Raw genomic sequence first — 20,957 nt, 5'->3', positions numbered from 1 at the left:
TAGGATTATAGGACTGTGCAAATATGGCGATATGGTGCATTAAAGGGGTTTCTTGGAGCAGAGGACATTGGTCAACATACCTGTAAATGCCTGGCCGGATGTATATATAACGATAGCAATGTTGGATGAAATACCAAAAGATTCAAAACAATCCGAGAAACTACTCCACAGCTAGATACCTACTAATGAGTCTCCTCTCTTATGCCCACATGGCATTGCCAAGAACTGCTACCGCCAACCCGGGCTACTGTAAATTCTACTATCTTATCGCAGAAGCATCAGTTCACAACGCGGGGTAAACAACTTGGGACAACATCGTCAGGCAATTGAAGCTATTTCGAAGCTTTAACCACTTGTAACTGGTGTTCAGCCTTTGTCTAGCTCAAGATGCATCTCGTCCCCAAAGAAGTGCGTCCAGCCCAGTACTTCCCAAATGAAGGCCTCGCTCACAAGTCCACATAGTTAGACAAGCTGGTCATTTCCCAGCTAGGCCTCCTTGCACAGCGACGACTTGCTCGAGGCGTGAAGCTGAATCACTCAGAAGCAGCAGTCAGTATCCGGCAATGCCTCAGCCCAATGGCATAGCGAAGTTGACTCTTGACCCAGGCTCTCATCGCGAACAATCTCCAAGAAGTCCCTCCCCGCCCCCTCTTCAGCAGAAAACACCAGACCTAACAGCTGAAAGCTTATCCGCGATGGCAATCACACAGTGGCAGACCTCATGTCAATCGGGGCTACTATGCTCGGTCGCCGCCATGTTCTCCCGTCCGTCTGCTCGACTCTCACAGAGATCATGGTCGAAGGTACCTTTCCCACGGGAACCTACCTCGTCACGGTGCACCACCCAATCAGCAGCGATGATGGCGATCTTGCGAAGGCTTTGTACGGCAGCTTCTTGCCCATCCCGGATATAAACGTGTTTGAAATGCCTGCAGCCGAAGAATACGAGGCTACGAAGCAGCCGGGTGCGGTTGTGACGGTCAAGGGGAAGGTGGTGCTGAATGAGGGTAGGAAGAGGATTAGATTGAAGGTTACAAGCAAGGGAGATCGACCAATACAGGTATACATTTTAAGGGGATTGGTAAATAATCGCTAAGACTAGTAGATTGGTTCCCACTATCACTTCATCGAGACGAATCCCCAGCTCGAGTTTGACCGCATCAAAGCATATGGATACCGCCTTGACATCGCCGCAGGAACTTCTGTCCGTTTCGAGCCTGGAGATGCCAAGACTGTTACACTTGTTGAGATTGGCGGAAATAAAGTCATCCGTGGTGGGAATCACATTGCTACTGGCAAGGTGGATCTTTCTCGTGTCGAGGACATCCTTTCCAATCTTCAACAAGCAGGTTTCGCCCATGTTCCTACTGCTATCGGTGATGCTGCACATATTGATATGTTTGAGATGGACAGAGCTGCTTATTGCACTATGTTTGGCCCTACTACTGGCGATACTGTTAGACTGGGCTTTACGGACCTTTGGGTCAAAGTTGAGAAAGATCTTACTTCTTTCGGTGATGAGTGCAAGTTTGGTGGCGGTAAGACTCTACGAGAAGGTATGGGTCAGGCTACTGGAGTATCGGATGAAGTTTCATTGGATCTTGTTATTGTGAATGCCTTGATTGTCGATTGGAGCGGTATATATAAAGCAGATATTGGAGTCAAGAACGGTGTCATAGTTGGCATTGGAAAAGCTGGAAATCCAGATGTGATGGACGGTGTGGCTCCTAACATGGTTGTTGGATCTTGCACGGATGTTATTGCTGGAGAAGGAAAGATTATTACATCAGGTGGTTTTGATTCTCATATTCACTTTATCTGCCCTCAACAAGTGTATGAAGCAATCTCATCTGGTATTACCACTATGCTTGGAGGAGGAACGGGCCCTAGGTAGGTTGCTAATTTTTCGAAAAGGAACCTAGCTAACGCCCCTTTAGTGCTGGCACAAGTGCAACAACTTGCACTCCTGGAAAGAACTACATGCGTCAAATGCTCCAGGCTTGTGATACCCTACCAGTCAACCTTGGAATCACAGGCAAAGGAAACGACAGCAATCCTTTAGCACTCCGAGAGCAAGTAATTGCCGGTGCTTGTGGTCTCAAACTCCACGAGGATTGGGGCACGACTCCTTCAGCTATTGACTCCTGCTTGACAGTCTGTGATGAGTTTGATGTCCAATGTCTCATCCACACTGATACATTGAACGAGTCCGGTTTCGTCGAATCAACTATTGCAGCATTCAAAGACCGTGCAATCCACACATATCACACCGAGGGTGCTGGTGGTGGCCATGCTCCAGATATCATCAGTGTCGTCGAGCACGCCAACGTGCTACCTTCCTCAACCAACCCAACACGACCATTTACGAGGAATACACTTGACGAACATCTCGACATGTTAATGGTATGCCATCATCTGTCCAAGAACATCCCCGAAGACGTCGCGTTCGCCGAATCCCGTATCCGCGCCGAAACAATCGCCGCCGAGGACGTCCTCCACGATCTCGGCGCCATCAGCATGATGTCTTCGGATTCTCAAGCCATGGGTCGCTGTGGAGAAGTCATCCTCCGCACCTGGAACACAGCTCACAAGAACAAAGTCCAGCGCGGCACACTAAAGGAAGACGAAGGAACAGGAGCAGACAACTTCCGTGTGAAGAGATATGTCAGCAAATACACCATCAACCCAGCGGTTGCACAGGGCATGGGCCATGTAATCGGAAGTGTCGAAGTAGGCAAATTGGCCGATCTCGTAGTTTGGGACCCGGCTTGGTTTGGTACGAAACCTACAACTGTGATTAAAAGCGGTTTGATCTCCTACGCACAAATGGTAAGACAGGCCCATTCACTTCCTCCCTCCCTTCCTTCCCCTAACCAACAATTAATCTTAACAGGGGGACCCCAACGCTTCCATCCCAACCGTCCAACCAATAATCTCACGCCCCATGTTCGCGCCCCTCGTGCCCCAAACGTCCATCCTCTTCGTCTCCCAATCGTCTATTACAAGCGGTACTATCGCTTCCTACGGACTGAAGAAACGCATCGAGGCGGTGAAGAACTGCCGGAAGATCGGGAAGAGGGATATGAAGTTCAATGATGTGAGGCCGAAGATGAAGGTTGATCCAGAGAGTTATAGGGTTGAGGCCGATGGCGTGCATGCTACGTGTGAAGCGGCTACGGCGTTGCCGTTGACGCAGGCGGCGTATGTTTATTGAGATGCGTTATGAACTTATGATTATGATTGGTTTATTTATGTTATTGGTGTTGGTTATATGTGATCAATATATGCTTCTGTTACATTGCCATATTCGTCTAAATAGGCCCAGTTTGCAGTTATGACAGTCTGAAGTAACTTGCTTGAGCAAAGGGCTGGAATGATTCGATGCAGCACCGGAGCAAAGCAATAGACACAAGACATGTTGGCAACGGCTCGAAGAACCATTGTGGAGACTTGGAATTGTAATTTCTTTCTATAATGTCCATGGGCATTGTAACAACAATCGTACAGCTAAGACCTGAATCTACTTGCATACCAGCAAGAATAGCACAGTGCAAAAGCCCAGGAGACGCCACCAGACCTAACCCAGCCCCTCATTATTCGTATGTCATGTCATGTCTATCATAATTCGTAGCTTTTGCTCTCCCACCAAGTTGTACAGTATAATCGTATCGTACCGTAATCGTATCAATCAATCAATCCAGCCACCTCTGCTGGTCTCTGTCGTAACCAATGATATCCAGATCAACATTCAGCGTCCGGAGCATCATAGCCATCGTGAACTCCTGAAAATAGAATATACAGTCAGTATAAGGTAGAATCCATCAATAAACAGGCAGGAGGAAGATAAAGCACGCACATCTTCCTCTCCCGGCCGTTCGCCCGTATCACCAAGTCCCTTTGGGCGCTGGGACTTCTCGTTCTCAGTTTCCTCATCCACATCATACTGGGCATAGAGATCTTTCTTCGCAGCCTCCCTAGCTTCTGCCTCTGCCTCATCATCGTCCGAATCATTACCATTGCCGGTATTCATCTGCTCATCTTGCTGATCCCACGTAGTCTGGAACTCCTCTTGCTTCTTCTGCATCTCCTTCCAAGCTCGCGGTCCTCCCATCCTGCCATCAGCCAGAATATCAGCACTCGTCCCATGATGTGTAAGAGACACAAAGGGGAATGAGATCCGAGTATATCACAAACCTATTAACCTTATCCCTCACCTGCCCAAACAGCTCCTCAGCAGCCTGTCGACTAGCGGCCGTCCACCTGCCAATCAACTCCACCAGCTCCCCATCAACCTCGACCTCTACTCCCCCTCCCACAACACTCTTCCTCCGACTCTCCGCCTCGATCTTCCGCGCCTGCTCCGCAACATCCAACCCCTCCTTCACATCCCTCAACTCCCTCTCCAGCTCCAGCTGCCTCCGCAGAAGCGCCGCAACCTCCGGATCGGCATTCAGCGCTGCGGCTTGTACGGGCGACGAGAAGGTTTTCTGAGAGCGGGGGCCGCGGGTACGAGATGGCGTTGCGAGGGACGGGATTGGGAACGAGATATTGGGGGTCTTGTCGGCGAGAACAGAGGGGGTGTTGGTGGCGTCGCGTGTAGGTGTAGATGTAAATGTGTCTTTGACGGGGGATTTGAAGGGCGTTTTGAAAGGTGAGCGGAAGGGCTTTGCGAGGACGTGGGAGGCTGCGTCGATGCGGCGGCGTTTGGCGGCTTGGGTTGACATCTTTGCTTGTGATGCTGGTTGTGCTTGGGATTGGAATTGGGGAGGTGTTAGTGCTGAGGGGTCAGTTTTGGATCAATTGGTGGGAGCATTGCATTGTTGTTTGTTGTTGATATTTAGAGAGGATGGAAATTGGGATTGGCGAGAATGTCGTATGGCCGAGTTGAGACAACACAAGCACGACTACCAGAGGCCAGCATTTGGGAAATTCAAGGGAAACGATGATGTAATATATAATCGCTTTTTAACGCTGGTCTATTTACACAAACTAAATTACATTTCAGTGACCTACTCCACCAGCCACCCATTGCCCAAATTCTGGATCTCCAGGCCGTGGGAAAAGCCCCCGATCTCCTCCCTGAGGCTGTTGCACCTGTGCCTGAGCAGCTAGCTGATCTCCCTGTCGTGCCCTTGCAGCATCCTCTTGCCGCCTATGTGCCTGCTGGGCCTGCTGGCGCCAGTAGATGAGAAACGCCAGCGCCGTAACAAGGACAATAATAAGCACGCTTTCCAAAAGCCCATCATCAATACCGTCATCGTAGAACCCATCCGAGTCTCCGCCCGGCATTGGATCATTGTCTGGAAGATAGTTTTCATCATAATCAGCATCACCGTAATATGGGTGATCATCTTGAAGAAAGTTGCTGATCCATTCTGATAATGACCACTGCTTCTTAGGCGCTACAATTGTTAGCATAGGATCTCAACTGCCAAAAAAGACATAGCTTACCTGGTTCATCTTGAATGGAATTGACCCTGCCATGTGTCAGAGTATTCCAAGCACTTCGGAGTCGCAATTTAAGCAAGCTCAATGTTACAGGCAAATAGGCCTCATCGTTCGTTTCTAGGGCGTGGTCATAAAATCTCTTCGCAAGGTGAAAGTCTTGATCGAGACCAACTCCATTCTCATGCATCCACCCTAGATTGTACAAGGCTTGAGCGCTTTGATGAAATTCAGAAGCTGAATTGTAGCAAGTTGCTGCCTTGTCCATATCAGGCTCTGTCCCAATTCCATATAAATAGTAGTCTCCCATCTTGACCATAGAATCGATGTTAGTTTGCTTCGCTGATCTTGTCCAATATATCAGAGCCAGAGCAGCGTTTTGAAGTAGTATCGGTCGAGGGTTGTTTGACAGAGTTAACCAAGATGGCAAAATCCATTTGGCCTTTTGCTCATCGAGAAGATATGCTACATTCGCCTGGCCTTTCTCATAGCCTTGTTCAGCTGCGTGCATAAAATCAACAAGCGCTAACTCGGAATTCCCCTCCTCATATGCTCGATTGGCTTCAGAGAATGAAGAAAGTAGCGGTTCTGCTTTCTCTGCAACGTTCTTATAGTAAGCAGCTGCAAGCCCACAGCTTCGGTCCCTCCCAACCCCTTGGTTGATGAGCTCGGCTAGGTAGTAGTAGGCCTCGATGTGGCCATACCGTGCAGCGAGTTCGAAATAGCGATTTGCAACTTGGATATCACTTGGGGTGCCTTGATCTAGGTACAAAGCTCCTAGGCTCACCTGTGCAGGGGCGTAATCTTGCTCTGCAGAGGCCTTGAATAGTTCGGTCGCTCTGATGGTGTTCTTCGGGATACCCAGGCCTTCCAAATTCATCAAACCCAGTCCATACTGAGACCCCGCATCGCCACTCTTAACACCACGCTGTAACCAATTGTTCGCTTTCTCGAAGTTTTGAGCAACTCCTTCTCCTCGTAGGGACATACGGCCTAGGTATCCAGCAGCTTTGGTAGCAATCTTCTCCAATCCTGGCTTGTCGGCATCGATTATGCGGCCATCCTTTTGCCAGTACATTTTAGCAACCCTCATGAAATACCACTGCGCACTTTTCAAATTTCGGGCAAGGCCTTTTTGCCCATCGTAATGGATCCGTCCCAGACTAAAGGTTGCCTTAAAGTCTCCCTTCCTCGACATCAAATCAAGGTACTCCAAAACATCATCCAGAGCTGCATGGGCATCTGAGCTCGGCCCAGCTTTATTGGCATTGTTTCCAGCGCTCGAGAAGCTCGCCCCTTCGCCATAGACACCACCATCATCATCCGCCAGTCGATAAGAGTCAGGTACCCATGCCATTCCTCCTGGAGGTCCAGATCTGTACCACTCAATAGCCTTGTCCGAAACGTTCTTGTAGTGTTTGACTGCCAAATCGCAGTTCCGCGCTGTCCCAATGCCACTATGATGTCGAAATGCTACAGTCATCTCGGATCTTATACTTCCCCCTTGAGCCGCATATGTGTGATAAAGTAGCGCCTTTGCTTGGTCGTTCTCAACAGCTCCCCCAATTCCCGTGGCATACATAAAACCAATCATATGCTGTGCCGAGCTATTTCCGTTCAATGTGGCTAGTTGGTGGTACCTCCTGAAGGCTTCTGAATAATCGTTCGGGTGTGTGAAATTGCCATAGAAGTTCATCTGGGCAAGAAGGTACATGGCGTCTGGATTTTCGACTTGAGCTGCTTCTTCTAACAATCGAACTCCTTCGGCAACTGCTTTTGGGAGAGCCTTGTATCCCTCACTTTCTCCTGACCCATCCGAAGGCGGACCTTGGATGTATAACCGTGGCAGCGCTGCCAGAACATATTGACCAACTGCTGCTACTATTCCGGGAGGTTTTCGAGAGGGTCGTGGATTTAAACGTTCATGTCGTCGTAATAAGTAAAGTGCTTTGTCAACTTGCTCCTTGCCTAATTCAGTCAGCCAAGTCCTTTCTACGAAGAACTGTCCTTCTCACCATCTATCCTACTCCTGCCTTCCTCTTGTTCTCGGAGAGGTTGCTGGGGCGTCGGCGATTGCGCAGCTACTGGTAAAGGGCTGCCGTCTGAATTTGTGCTTAATGTCGACTCATCGTGAAGAGCCTTCGCAGACGTAATAGGAAGGATTATCTGTAAAAACACTGTAGCACAAAACTGTTAGCTTTGGGTGGAAAAGACTCCGAATAGCAAGTAGCCTACAGATCAAGAACGGCAATAGCCGTTTGCTTCCGTCTTTCATGTTGTAGAGCTCGGCGCAAAAAGCAATTACTTCGTGCCAGAAGCTGAAGAAAAGAAATCGATCATCGTCTCATGCCCTCGTGAAATGACATGTCGGAATAGGCGGGGTGTTGGGAGCCTGGATGGAAGTTGGTATTTGTAAAGCTTCCACGCTGTTATCTTCTTTAGGCGGAGTTGTCGCGTGTCTAAGCCGAGCTTCCTCTTGGCTTTTACGACCTCATTACAAATCAACAAGTCAACAGCAGTTCTAAAATCCTGTAATGGATTGGATTTTAATATCACGATTTTCAGTCAACATCTATTATGGCTTCATGTTGGGTATTATAGGATGGTACAATATTTTCTCCATCAAAAGGCCCCCAGGTATTTCAATCGCCCCCTCTCCACGCCTTGACTTGCCCGTCTTCGCCAGCGGTCAATACCGTTTTATGCTACATTTCTATCAGAATTGGGAAGTCAATAAGTCGTGGAGGTACTCACCGAGTCTAAGAAGCAAAAAGCGCGTACAATTTCAGAACTATGAGCTCCAACCAAAGTAACCTTCGACTCAGGCGCAAACGTCCAAGGGGAACCATTCTTCAGCTGAACCAGATCAAAGCTTTCTCGACTATGAGCTGTGTTAATATTGCGCTGTATGATCACTTAGGGCGTGAAGTCCACTTACCTATGAGTTCCAACACCAAGTACAGCACCACCGTCCGGTCTCCTCAAAACATTTGCAACATACTCGCCACCCAACTGTTCCCTCATATCCCCATAATGTATAGGAGGGGGTTCCTCAACGCCTTCTTCAGGATTTGTCACCAACTCGTACATTGAGAACTTCTCATCATGTGACAGAGCAAATATGTTTACATCGCTGAGAAAGTTGGCGTGGTGTATTGAATGCCCATGATTGATAGTTTGGTGTATAGCTTCTTCCTCATCTGTGATTGTGGTATTGTAGATATTTACCAACCCATCTGTTGAGCCGGAAAGTAATATTTGCGGCCGGCTGGGATGAAATTGTAGCTGGACGAGAGTTAGCATGATTCCAGAGCTGACCTGTGTGCAACAAACTTCTGTGACATCATCACTATGGCTTTCAACGTATTTAACAACGGGTTCCGAAAGGTCTCTCGTGTCCCTATCATCATCAGCAACGGAGCTTGAAATACTGGCACTGAAGAACCCACCATATCAAAACTGCTGCTTGGTGATTAGTCAATTCCGTCCCCGCTGCAAGACCGTACGGATATGAGCATGCCAGCGATATTATAGGAGCATTCTGATCTATTATATGTCAGAAAAATGCCTGTAATTAAACCATAAGAAAACATCTGAAAGGCACCAAGCAGTTGAAGCTACTGCGACTGACACTCAAAACTTGACCTCAATCATTCCGAATATAAAATATTATAGGCAAAAAGATTTGGGAAACATTTAAGAAAGGTCACATGAAGAACAACATATTCTGAAGAAAACATTCAAAAATTACTCACCACTCCTGACCGTCGCAACCACCCCACCAGTCCTCGGATCCAAAACTTTCACAGACCCATCCCTCCCCGCTGTACACACAACCGCTGCATCTTCCCCTCCCAAAGCCTTCAAACACGTAACATCAGTATTGACTTTCTTGACTGAATTTATCGGCGGTCCATTCAAAGACAGAGGGTCCAGAAGTCTCAAGCTGTCATCTGAAGAAATAGTTGCTACCCCACCTGCTACCGGGACGATGTCGTAGATGTAGGTGTTTTCAGGTGATGAGATGTGGAATGAATCCACGCTTTCTAATGTGTACATATTGGGCGGAATGTTTATACTGGCTAAGTGTTGTATTAATCAGAAGACTGTGGTGGATTTATCTTTTTTTTTGTGATAGAAAATATTTTTGGAGTCGGCTCGGCCCGTTCAAGCAACTTCCCCGCCATCATCGTCCCCCCTTTTCAATATTTCCGTTTTACGCCAACGCTCATCTAAACCACACATGTTCAAGTTTCTAGAATTTAAATCATCTACTTTTCTTTAAAAGCTCGTCCTGCACTTCATTAAGCACTATTCAAGCATGATAGTGCGGTGGGAGATAGCAAAACTATACACGACGTAGTTGTTTTAAAATGGGTTTCAAAGCCAACGCCATTATCGGTATAAGGCTGCAGCTACTCCTCAGTAGGACGAGGTTTTTGCTCTGCTTCATCCAATAAAGGTTACGATGCGTTCTACGCCCCGCTACACCCCATATGGTCGCAGAGGAAGCCCGGCATCTGTTTTCAAATACGGACATCGCCTGATATCCGACTCCTCAATCCCTTCAAGATACCTCCGTCGCTGTGCCCGATCCGCCAGAGGCTCCAAAATATCCTGCAACATGTGCATAGGGTAGCGCTATTGAGATGAAACTGGTTCGTCTAGTCTGACAACGTGATACTTGTTGTCTGTTTGTCTGCGCAGGCGTTATGGTCCCGAAAAATCGGCAATCTTCTCGTGTATCGCTGTCTTGGGCAGCCACTAATGATACGGAGCAATCCGTAATAATCTACCAGAGCTCGAGGATTACTTCCACGTGGGAGCAGCTTCAGGCTGATGGGCGAGGTGCCCGGAGCTTTCTGATTCCGAGTAGGGGTTCAAAGTCTGTAGCCTGTCACTTTCAGTGTCAGTTGAGTATGGGAATGGGAATGTTGATACTTACAAGTTATTGCTTCATCTAGCCTCGGACGTTCACATGGAGCTGTTAATTCGTGAACAACAACGGTGCGATTTCTAATTTGTTCTCCGGGTGTTTTGTATACAAGGGAAGTCGCAAGAAATCTTATGTATTTGCTACCTCGAGCTCACTTACAGCCAATTCGTTACAAATGAGGCTTTGCCCTTTAGGATGATAGTGAGCCATTTTCCAATTGAGTAGTTTGGACGGACTTTCTCTGTAGTAGATTATGATTCAGACAATGTGCAAGATGAATCATGCTGTCAAAGAAACCGAACTTGTCTATTGCAGGAGAATGGAAGAATGGAGTTCTTTTGAGGCTAAGCCAGCACTCATTTAAGAGTGGCGCGATCCATGGTTCTCTAATGAGCCCTCGGACTCCTCCGATAGCTATACAAAGAGCTGAGTCGCATCCCGCCGAGCTCCTTCATACATCTAATGGATAGTTTTATTACTGTCCAACGTTCCACCGAAATGCCTGTTTATAATCGTAAAGCTCAACTGTACTTGTCGTGCTTATTCTTGACTTTGATAAGCAGTAACGCCTCATGGTAATCGCCCTCCCTTCGAGCCTTCTTCAGTTTCCGGACTTCATCATCCTCCAACCTCCGTCCCACAGCTTCCTCAAGCTCCTTCCTGCTGATCTTTTCTCGTGCCTTTTCCTCTTTGTTGGCTTTCAATTTAGGCTTGAATCGTGCCTGCATCCGTATCCGTAGTGTTGTGTTGAAAGTAATAGTCTCTCCGTCACCACGAACTTCTGGAAGGGCAGTTGTTTTCGAGGATGTAGAGGGCTTGATTGTTAGGAAAGTCTCGCGCAGAGTTTGTATCTGAAATGTGCCTGGTGTATCGGCTGTTGGTATACAGTTGAAGGATTCGAGAGGGGACACGGCTTCTGTGCTGGCAGATAATATGCCGTATTTGTCGCAACTCAGGTATCTTGAACACTCATTAGCTTCTAGACACCTAGTAGAATGCTTAGGAACTTACTTTCCATGGTGACCTTTGAAACTAAAAGTTTCCGTACCTGCAACTCTATTTGCAACCCAAACCTGCCTAACATCGTGTGGTTCTGCTGTCGCGGGGTCGTTCTCGATGATGTTTTCAAGAGGGCTGGCGAACACCTTGCCATTCGTGTCGCAAGCTATGCATGAGGGCGGTTCGGAGGGTAATACAAATATAATCGGTCCTATGACATCTCCTGAAGCTTCTGCTGTAACCCAGCTATCGTCATCGACTGAAGGCGCATCTTCTTCTGGCTTTGAGACTGTGATTTCCTTCGATTTCGATCCCGAGCTTTCGCCAAACTTCTCCTCGGTGTCGACGCGCTTTCTCTTCTTCGCTTTCTTGTCGCCCTTAAAAGACAATGGTTTAACCATGTTGAAGGAGTAGAACCACGTGGCTTGGTCGTATGATCTGATAGTGTAGGAGGGGTGGTGGTCTAGACAGAATCTCTAGCCTGAAAGTTACTATCGCCGAGGCGGTTGTGGTTTATTGAGCTTCCTCTTTGGTTACACGCCACCTCTTCAAAAGAAAAGAAAAAATCTCCAAATGTAAATGTCCCAGAATTATTGGATGATCAATTGCTTCTCAGGCTCATTCATACTTTAAGTCAAGCATGTCTTCAGGTGCAGTCACTGTCAGTCTTGAGGACTTGAAGAACGGTATTTCCTCTCTAGTCCACATGATCGGCGAACCCCCGCTAAAACCCATGAATAGGCAATGTCTCTTTCGAAACTTTAGAAGAGGCATTTGGCCCTGAATCTTTGGGAGTAATCATAGTCAAAGATGTTCCCTCTGTTTTTCTTGAATTACGCCATCGGCTGCTTTCGTATTCTTCATATCTTGGGAACCTCCCGGAATACAGACTTGGTCAGTCGTGCCACTTCAAATTTTTATACCCAAACTTACACAAAAGCAGAGAAAATTGAGAATCCTGCAGCAAAATACTTAACTGGCTGGTCTCGTGGTAAAGAAACACTAAAGAATGGCCAAGTTGATACCCTCAAAGGCTCATTCTACGCAAATTGTGCCTTCTACGTGGACCCCTCCCTCTCCTGTACCAAACCCACAGCAGAGTTCTCGACCAAGAACTTCCCGGAATATCTAAGTCCCAACCTGTGGCCTGGTGATACCACCATTCCAGGCTTCAAAGAAACCTTTGAGGATCTCTGTCGTCTCATTATCGACACCGGGGTACTGGTTGCTAGAGCATGTGACAGATACGCCGAGAAAGAGATCCCAGAATACAAGCCTGGATACCTGGAACATGTCGTCAGAACATCAACGACGACAAAAGCTCGATTACTTCATTACTTCCCCGCAGACCCTAAGGTGGCCGATGACAAGAAAGAGGAAAATGATGATGATTGGTGCGCAACTCATTTGGATCACGGGTGTCTCACGGGCTTGACCTCTGCTATGTTCATTAATGAGACGAGACAAATTCCTGCGGTTCCGGTATAGATTCCCATATCAATCCCAGGTAGCTTAAATGCATCACTAACTTTGAGACATTCAGATGGGCTACGCCTACAACCCCCGCTACCTGCCAACCCTGGGCGAGCTCCCATCATCCCCAGACCCAACAGCAGGACTCTACATCCAATCTCGCAGTGGAGAGACAGTCCAAGTGAAGATCCCCCGTGACTGCATCGCCTTTCAAACCGGTGAAGCGCTTGAACGAATCACCAAAGGCAAATTCAAAGCCGTACCTCACTTTGTCAGGGGTGTACAACCTGGTGTTGCTAGTGGAGAGGATGAAGGTGGTAAGATTGCCAGGAATACATTGGCGGTGTTCACGCAGCCTAACTTGGAGGAGATTGTGGATTCGGAGCAGGGAATTACGTTTGGGGAGTTTGCGAGAGGCATTGTGGAGAAGAATACTACCAAGTGAGGTAGATAAGTCTTGATGTCTTGTTCCCTTCATACATGAAACATGACACTCAGTTCATCAAGACGGAATTAGATGATCTTCGTTCTTGTTGTATTCATAACCTCGTCGTAAGAATATTACCCGTTATCTCTAAGATCAGTGGACTTGGACTAGGTTCCGTCGTCGAAGACACAAATCTTGTCGTGGGTGATAGAGCTCCAGACACTGATGGTCATCAAGAGCTCATCTGCGATAGCATGTAGTTCCGAAACTATAGAGGGCCGCGGAGAGAGGTGTCACCCTTCAGCTTATTTCATAAATCAGACCCTAGTTTAGGCTAAAAGTAGGCTAAATCTGACAGGGCATGTCACGCTAATTAGGAAAGCCCGAGTGGTCAAATCAAGAAGCCAGCCACGTGAGAGAACCTTCAGCCTTGCAAGGAACTCAGATTGATTAGTCATCTCGTATAGGGTTTCACATGGGATGGGTTCAGCCCGGCCCGGGGAATTATCCAATTGTAGTATAAAACGAACCACATTATTAACATACCCAACAACGTAGCGCGTATAACTTGTGGAGATGATAGAAGCTCGGGAAGATACTTCAACGCCTTGATGTGCTTTTCAACTTGTAAAGTTTGCCAATATTTCAATTCTTGATCTTGTTCCCTCCGTCTCTCGCGTATCGATCGTCGAGGACCCACTATCGAATGGCGGATCTCAAGGGACCGGACTCGGCCTTCTTCACAGTATCGGATGTCATTGTTCTTGACGAATTATATCGAGATATCAACGACCATGAAGCTTCAAAAGGTCAACAGCAACCACAAATTGCCCTCGATCGTCTATCATCCTTAGCTGATCCTAAGCACCCCGGCTTCCAACCCACCGTCTTCTGCGCTTGGGATGCTGAGGAACCCAAAAAGAAAAGCAGTCGTACGCTTCGTGAGAGCATCTTGCAACTGTATATCAACTGGGCAAGAACCGTTGTACGGAACGAAACCGATGTCGTCTTTCTCACCCACATAATCCTATACTTCTCCACCGCGGTCCCAAGTGCCTTGTATATGTTTCACGACTTCCATTTGCTGCATGGGATAGCACACCTGCTGCTCATCATATGGTATTCCGGCTCCTTCACCCTGATGATGCACAATCACATCCACAACAATGGCGTACTAAGAAAACCCTACGCTATCTTCGACTGGACTTTCCCATATATCTTGGAGCCCCTGATGGGCCATACCTGGGATTCATATTATTACCATCACGTGAAAGCTCATCACGTGGAAGGCAACGGTCCAGATGATTTGAGCAGTACCATTCGATACCAACGGGATTCGGTGGTTGCTTTCTTGCAATACGAATTGAGGTTTCTCCTACTGTGCTGGATAGATCTGCCGTTGTACTTTATAAGCAAGCGGAAATACAATTTGGCGGCTAAGGTCTTTTGCTCGGAAATATCAAGCTACACAGCCATGGTCCTTCTCGCTCGATGGAATCTCAAGCCCACGCTCTTCGTGTTCATTCTCCCGTTCGTAGTACTGAGATTTGGACTTATGGTTGGAAATTGGGGTCAACATGCGTTGGTGGATGAGCTGGAGCCGGATTCGGATTTCAGAAGCAGTATTACATTGATCGACGTACCGGTATGTTATTCTTTCTGCGAAAAGATCTAAACTAATGTGAATAGTCGAATCGCTTCTGCTTTAATGATGGCTACCATACCTCTCATCACTTGAATCCACTTCGGCATTGGCGTGATCATCCGCGTGCGTTCTTGAAAGCCAAAGAGCGGTATGCAGATGAAGGTGCGTTGGTGTTTCAGAATATCGATTATCTGGAAATCACATTTCGTTGTTTGACGAAGAATTATATGCATTTGGCGAAACAATTGGTTCCGATGGGGAAACAGATTGGAATGAGTCAGGTTGAGCTTGCGGCGATGCTGAAAACGAAGCTGCGGAAGTTTAGTGAGGAGGAGATTGCGGCTAAGTTTGCGAAGTTTGATGTGGAGGAGGTGAAGAAGAAGACGGAGGAGAAGAGGGTTCAGTAGGAGGCCTGAGCATAATTGGTCTGTGTATATTATTCATGGTATATGTTTCAATGACTATAGACTTACCTGCAACATTCGCTTCACGCTGAGGGTGTGCTTGTTAATGTCTCAAATTCCGTACGGAAAAACGTTGTCAGATAAACATATAGTCAACGGTACTCGTGGAATCCTTTACATTGTAAACAAAGGAATTGATAATTGCTAGTATGAGCTCTTAAGCAATATCTTCAATTGGTTGGGCCTTTGACTAGACTTTTGGGTCTGAAGGGAAGGGAAGCACAAAATCCTTCTAAAACAACCACTCTGCTTTGGTTAAAGTCGCCAGTCCAGACGAGACAACCAAGGCTCAGGGACGCCTATTTGATTGGTATATTAGTCTTGCGCTGCAAACTTCAGATCAAACAGGAAAGCTTTCAACGAGATGTTCGTCCATTGGTGTAGTGCACCACGTTATGGTCAATTTCTTCAAAGAAGAAGGAAGCTTGGAGAGAATCTCGAATCCACTGAGCTCTACACCGGATAGAGAACATCTCCCTAGCACATCAGCTGCCCCGGCATTATATTCCTGGTTCTGTGATTTCAAGTCTTCAGAACTCTGGGACAAGACTTGCCGAACGGAGTCACAAGAACAGTGGGCTATTTCATACTTCTATTCTCATTATCATGATGCATACCATTTATCAACACCGAAGCTATGCAATATCAAGCTCAATCCAGAGCAACCCATAACACCATATGCCCATCCCAAATACGCCGATTAAATACCCCTCAAGATGCCATAATATCAGTAATAGGCTGTCTCTCAATCACACTCTTCTGCCTGTCATCTCTACTAACACGGTAATAGTGCTCAGTAAAGTCATTACAATGCACATGCTTCAAGAACTCCTCATCGTGAGTGATGATGATGAGTTGGAAGTTGGCTTGGTGCTTGCGAGCCTCGATGATTCCATGCAAAGCCTTAGCCAGAGCCTGGATATTGTCCTGGTCGAGGTTCGTAGTAGGTTCGTCGAGCGCAATAATCTTTTATCGTTAGAAAAGTCAAGAAAGCAGATAGGGTACTTACTCCACAGTTGACTCCAAAACATTCTGCAAGTGCCAAACGAATGATAATACATGCAAGCACCTTTTGCCCGGCACTACATCGACCACGCATATCCATCTCTGTGTCCTGCTTAACCATCACCACGCGGTACTTGTAGGAATTTCGCGCGACTGTCGACTCCTCATCGTCATCAGAGCGAATCATGATTGTGTCAATGTCAGTACCTTGGTATGTCTTTTGCCAGAGGTCACTCGCAATTGCATTGATCTCCTCCATCTTCATGCTATGGTACTTCATAATCGCCTGGTCGACTGCCTTGTGTAACTTGGCAACGTCATCGGTAACAGCTTTTGTGCTTGTCAAGTTCACAAGAGCCTGACGATATCGCACAGCAGCATCTTTGTAGTCGGTATCCCATTCCGTCAAGTACTTCCTCAACTCCTCATCCTTAGACTTGATCTCACCAAAGACCGGGCCTCGCTTAGCAATAAGATTCTGATACATCTTCTCAGCTCTGACAGCTTCATGCTCAAGCTGCTCCCAATCATCTGCGACGTTGCGCAACTCCAATTCTCCAATCTCATTCTGCAGCACCTTGAGTTGTTGAAGAAACTTGCGGTATCTCACATTGTCCTTCATGCTTCTCAAGGTATTTTCGCTGTCACTGAGTAGGTCTTTTAGCTTATTAGCTCTCTCGGTGACCTTGACTAAATCGCTCTCAACCCGATTCTGTTCTTGCTCGATGGCCTTGATCTCGCGTTGACAAGATGCAAGTTTTCCTGGACCGCCCGCGTCGATGTATTGGTTGACATTGCCTTCAATCATGTCAATCTTGCTCACAGTCTCAGATAGAGCATTCTTGTCAGTCTGAACCTCGTTTTCCTTGGTACGACCACGTGCCTGCACCTTCTTGAGTTGAGCTGTTGCCTTGTCAATTTGGGGGCCCAAAAGTCCAAGCTCAGAATCAGCTTGTTGAATGGATTCACGAAGTTGGGTGGTACTCTCACGGAGTTCCTCGATTCTGGAAAGCAGGCCGCGCTTGTTCTCGAGAAGGTGGTCGGCGGAAGTGATCTTGCTAGAAAGGGCATCTGATTCTCTCTCGAGATCAATCCTAGCGGTCTTGGCTTTCTCTTTGTTACTAGACATCTTTTCGATTTTGGCTTCAAGTGCTCGAATTTGCTCGTCACAAGCTGCCATCTGCTGCTGGATCTCATCTGTACTTCGAGTACCCCCAGACAGAGATTGCTGCGAGGAAAGTCTCGTCACATCACTTTCATGCTTGACAATCTCGCTGCTGCATAGAGAGATGGCACGAACAGTCTCGGTGAGTGCCTCGATGTCTCTCTTCGTTGACTCTGCCACGCTCACCACGCTATCATGCTTTTCGAGCCGTGTAAGAGCAACTGCCTTTGCATTGTCAAGCTTCTGCACCTCCATCTCAAGCGATGGCAATTCGGCCTTGAGGGTATTGTATTTCTCATATTGTGATCGCGCCGAGTTTGCCTTGCGAAGATCTTCCTCGAGGCTATCAAGCTCTTTTTGAAGCTCGTCCTCCGCAAGTTTGGTGAGACGAGCGTTAATCTTTTGCATAGCTGTCGATTGTTCCTTCTGATCGGCAAACTTTCGAGTGCAGAGTCTACAGGCGTTGTTTTTGTTTAGATACCCAAGACATTCTTTGAAATATTTCGTGGCGAAATCCGCGCCATCAACTTGCGTCTTGAAGTCATCGCGCTCGCTTTCCAGGCTCTCGAGCTCAGTCTGGTAGTCTTCGACACTGGTAAGGGATTTATCGTCAGAAGTGGTAATGGACGCTAATACTGCAGTCTCGCATTGCTGCATTGTTTCCTTGTTCTTCTTCAAGTCCTCGCGGGCTTGCTTCAGCTGGTAGTCAATTCTGTTGTACTCATCCTTGACTCCTTCGTGCTGCTTCTTGGCATCTGCAACATCTCGAGCTCGTTGCTCAACGACAGTGTAGAACTCACGCTCCAAAGTGTCAACACGCCAGTCCGTACCAACTACCGACACCAAATCGCCGTTGTGAGTAGCCTTCATGGTGTCAAGACTCGACTGTTGTTGCTTGGCATTCTTCTTGGCCAGATCAAGTTGAGCCCGAGCGCTGGATTGGTTGGTGACTTGGGTAATCTCATCGACGAGCTTTCTTGACTCCTCCTTCAACTCTGCAAGGCTGGTGTGCCCCTTTTTCAGATTCTGATCCCAAGCTGCAGCTTCATAGTCGGCATCCATTTTTTGAAGTCGTTCCTGAACATCATTTCGTGAGGTTACAAGTCCGGCCTTTGTGCCTTCGTCCATCTTGATAGTGCCCATCGATTTCTGCTTCGCATTAGTTTCCGTCTCATTCTTTCCAATGGTTTGTCGAGAGAAGATTTTGGATTGAGTTTGAGTATTCCGACGTTGCTCAAGATCGTTGATGGCGGCCTGTGCTTCGTCCATTTCGTCGCTGGTGATCTTTCTGATTCGCTCTAGCTCTCGATCCTTGTCTTTGGAAGCCTTGACTATCCGCGAGATGAAGTCCTGAATCTGGTCCGAGTCAACATCACCCTCATATCCCCTCACACCATGGCGGCGAGCAGATTCCTTGATGAGTTGTACTCGATTCTCGAGGTTTCTCTCATGTTGTTCCTTCTGAGCTTGATGTTGACCCTGCTCCGCCTGCTTTTGAGACATTTGCCGCCCAAGATCCTTGACGAAACTTTTAAGTTCGGAATACTCCACAGTACAACCATTCTGCTCCTCCTCATATTCAGCCATTCGTTCGCTGTACTGTGCAATGGTAGACTCTAGCCATTCGTCCGAGTCTTGGAGTTCAGCCATATAACTCTTTAGGCTGTCAATGCTCTCCTGTACACCTTCTGCCTTTTGAGTCTTCGCTTTTAGATCCTCAACAGCAGTGGAAGCCTTCTTTGCATCCTTGCGCTTCTGCATCGCAACCGCCCCAGCATCCTTTATTTCTTGATCGAGAACCGCGAGTTCCTTTACAAGTTCACCCACCACTTCCTGGAGTACGTCGGTCTTCTTTACCAACCTCTCGCCCTTTTCCTTGTTGACCTTTTCGGTTCTTTCGGTCTGCTCGAGAAGCCTCACATCCTCCATATACTTCTTCCGTACAACCTTGAGATTGTCGATGACCTTTGTGTATTTCGAGGCATCGAATATCAAGTCGAACTTCTTCTTCAGGGACAAAGGATCGCTCATTGGCCACAGCGAATCATCTTGGTGGCAGAAGATGACGTTGTCCAAGATTGCTGGGGATACCCCAAGGAAATCGAGCATAGCCTCATTCATTCCGGCCACTTTGTTGGAGGTTGAAGTCCGTTCGCCATTTTTGTCGATGAGGAGATTGCCGTCGAGAGTTGTCATCTTATATGCTCCTCCTCTCTGAGAAGTGAGCGATACACTTCTTGTGACAACGACTTTGTTTCCTTGGGTGTCCTTCAATCGTAGCTTAACTTGTGCCATAACCTCCTTTTCGCCGCAGAGCTGCCAATATGTTAGTGTGAGACTAGATTATGCAATAAGTCCTACCTTGGGGTCATGAATAAAGGCACCTTTGACGCTATTGGGGGGTTGTTGACCGGTGGTGGCATACTTGAGGCATTCGATGATAGTCTGTAGAAGGTTTAGCACAGTATTATTTCGGCAGGAGTTATGCATACGGTCTTGCCAGAGCCATTGAATCCGACGATGAGGGTCAAGGGGGTGTGGAAGATAATAATCTCCCCACGGGTATTGTCGAAGGAGCGGACTCTGGATAGATAGGTAGTTAGCAAAGAAGCAAGCGAAAGATGTTACACCTGTGGTGATAGATTCAACAGTGTAATGACATGAGATTTACCCCATAATCTTCAACCTGTCGATGGAAGCTATCGTGAGGGTTAGTCTTTCGGTCCGGAGCCCGTTTGCCTAAAGGTTACTTACACCTGGTATGATTAGCCAGAGCTCTTGAAGGAGGGATGGCAGACTGTACTTACATCTTGTATATTGCCTATGCGGCTGGGTGCCCAAGCCAAAAGAATATCTCATGCGTTGCCAGACTCTGTCAATCTGATGGAAGTGGTGTTGACGAGCTCAGGTACGACGCGAGAGCTTTACTTATAGTGGACGCGACAGGCTTCTGCGCCCTATCACGTGCCCCATCGGAACATGCTGTAAGTCAATCTAGCTGCAACATCTGTGTGATTTGAGTTGTAGACTTGAGATATGGATGAATTATCAAACGGAATCTAGATCTCTTTCTCTTCGGATATTACCCTTTCCGTGAAAGCGATGCTTGCTCTTTTCAAAGCTTCAGAAATAGGTACCTAGGTACTTACCTTATCCCATGTACTTCCGTAATTTTGTATCATGTACCTAGGTACCTATTCCGTATGTATTCCGTACCTACAGTGGAGTGGTAGTGGGGCGCAAAAGGCTTGAACCCATGTCTTTGTGGCTAAGTAAGAAAAGTAGCCGCTTGACTGATTTGCGTTAGATTTACGCCACTTCTAGCTTCGCTAAGAAAGCAAGACATGGGTGCAAACTGTTTACACCGCACTGCACTGTAGACTCCTCCGTAGAGCCCT

The 20,957-nt window shown here is 47.3% G+C and overlaps 7 protein-coding genes across 7 annotated transcripts; 3 read left to right on the top strand and 4 right to left on the bottom strand.

Moving 5' to 3' along the window:
* Positions 1-387: 387 nt before the first annotated feature.
* ure1 (Urease) lies at positions 388-3,214 on the top strand (the record flags this gene model as incomplete). The annotated part of the gene is made up of 7 exons (XM_031146320.1): positions 388-408; positions 463-549; positions 607-633; positions 686-1,060; positions 1,106-1,890; positions 1,938-2,829; positions 2,894-3,214. 7 exons carry the CDS (start codon positions 388-390, stop codon positions 3,212-3,214), a joined length of 2,508 nt encoding a protein of 835 aa, XP_031008715.1.
* A 478-nt stretch (positions 3,215-3,692) lies between these two features.
* Sel1l2 (Sel-1-like protein) lies at positions 3,693-7,720 on the bottom strand (the record flags this gene model as incomplete). Its single annotated transcript, XM_031146319.1, has 7 exons — positions 3,693-3,782; positions 3,857-4,136; positions 4,195-4,777; positions 5,010-5,402; positions 5,452-7,413; positions 7,461-7,622; positions 7,681-7,720. The coding sequence occupies 7 exons, from the start codon at positions 7,718-7,720 to the stop codon at positions 3,693-3,695; spliced, it is 3,510 nt and encodes a 1,169-aa protein (XP_031008712.1).
* Positions 7,721-8,087: 367 nt separating this feature from the next.
* On the bottom strand, positions 8,088-9,504 carry YNL035C (putative WD repeat-containing protein; the record flags this gene model as incomplete). Its single annotated transcript, XM_031146318.1, has 6 exons — positions 8,088-8,150; positions 8,200-8,326; positions 8,384-8,730; positions 8,779-8,845; positions 8,895-8,991; positions 9,201-9,504. 6 exons carry the CDS (start codon positions 9,502-9,504, stop codon positions 8,088-8,090), a joined length of 1,005 nt encoding a protein of 334 aa, XP_031008713.1.
* Positions 9,505-10,902: 1,398 nt separating this feature from the next.
* On the bottom strand, positions 10,903-11,781 carry frg1 (the record flags this gene model as incomplete). Its single annotated transcript, XM_031146317.1, has 2 exons — positions 10,903-11,368; positions 11,393-11,781. 2 exons carry the CDS (start codon positions 11,779-11,781, stop codon positions 10,903-10,905), a joined length of 855 nt encoding a protein of 284 aa, XP_031008718.1.
* Positions 11,782-12,020: 239 nt separating this feature from the next.
* LHYA1_G001332 (uncharacterized protein) lies at positions 12,021-13,298 on the top strand (the record flags this gene model as incomplete). Its single annotated transcript, XM_031146316.1, has 4 exons — positions 12,021-12,066; positions 12,122-12,274; positions 12,324-12,862; positions 12,924-13,298. The coding sequence occupies 4 exons, from the start codon at positions 12,021-12,023 to the stop codon at positions 13,296-13,298; spliced, it is 1,113 nt and encodes a 370-aa protein (XP_031008719.1).
* A 688-nt stretch (positions 13,299-13,986) lies between these two features.
* Positions 13,987-15,332, top strand: LHYA1_G001331 (uncharacterized protein; the record flags this gene model as incomplete). The annotated part of the gene is made up of 2 exons (XM_031146315.1): positions 13,987-14,925; positions 14,970-15,332. The coding sequence occupies 2 exons, from the start codon at positions 13,987-13,989 to the stop codon at positions 15,330-15,332; spliced, it is 1,302 nt and encodes a 433-aa protein (XP_031008716.1).
* A 768-nt stretch (positions 15,333-16,100) lies between these two features.
* RAD50 (DNA repair protein RAD50) lies at positions 16,101-20,235 on the bottom strand (the record flags this gene model as incomplete). The annotated part of the gene is made up of 5 exons (XM_031146314.1): positions 16,101-16,355; positions 16,399-19,875; positions 19,921-20,004; positions 20,052-20,142; positions 20,231-20,235. 5 exons carry the CDS (start codon positions 20,233-20,235, stop codon positions 16,101-16,103), a joined length of 3,912 nt encoding a protein of 1,303 aa, XP_031008717.1.
* Positions 20,236-20,957: the final 722 nt, after the last annotated feature.

Source organism: Lachnellula hyalina (assembly GCF_007821495.1).
Source record: "Lachnellula hyalina strain CBS 185.66 chromosome Unknown contig00012, whole genome shotgun sequence".
Taxonomy (NCBI): domain Eukaryota; kingdom Fungi; phylum Ascomycota; class Leotiomycetes; order Helotiales; family Lachnaceae; genus Lachnellula; species Lachnellula hyalina.
This window is presented reverse-complemented; position numbering and strand designations above follow the sequence as displayed.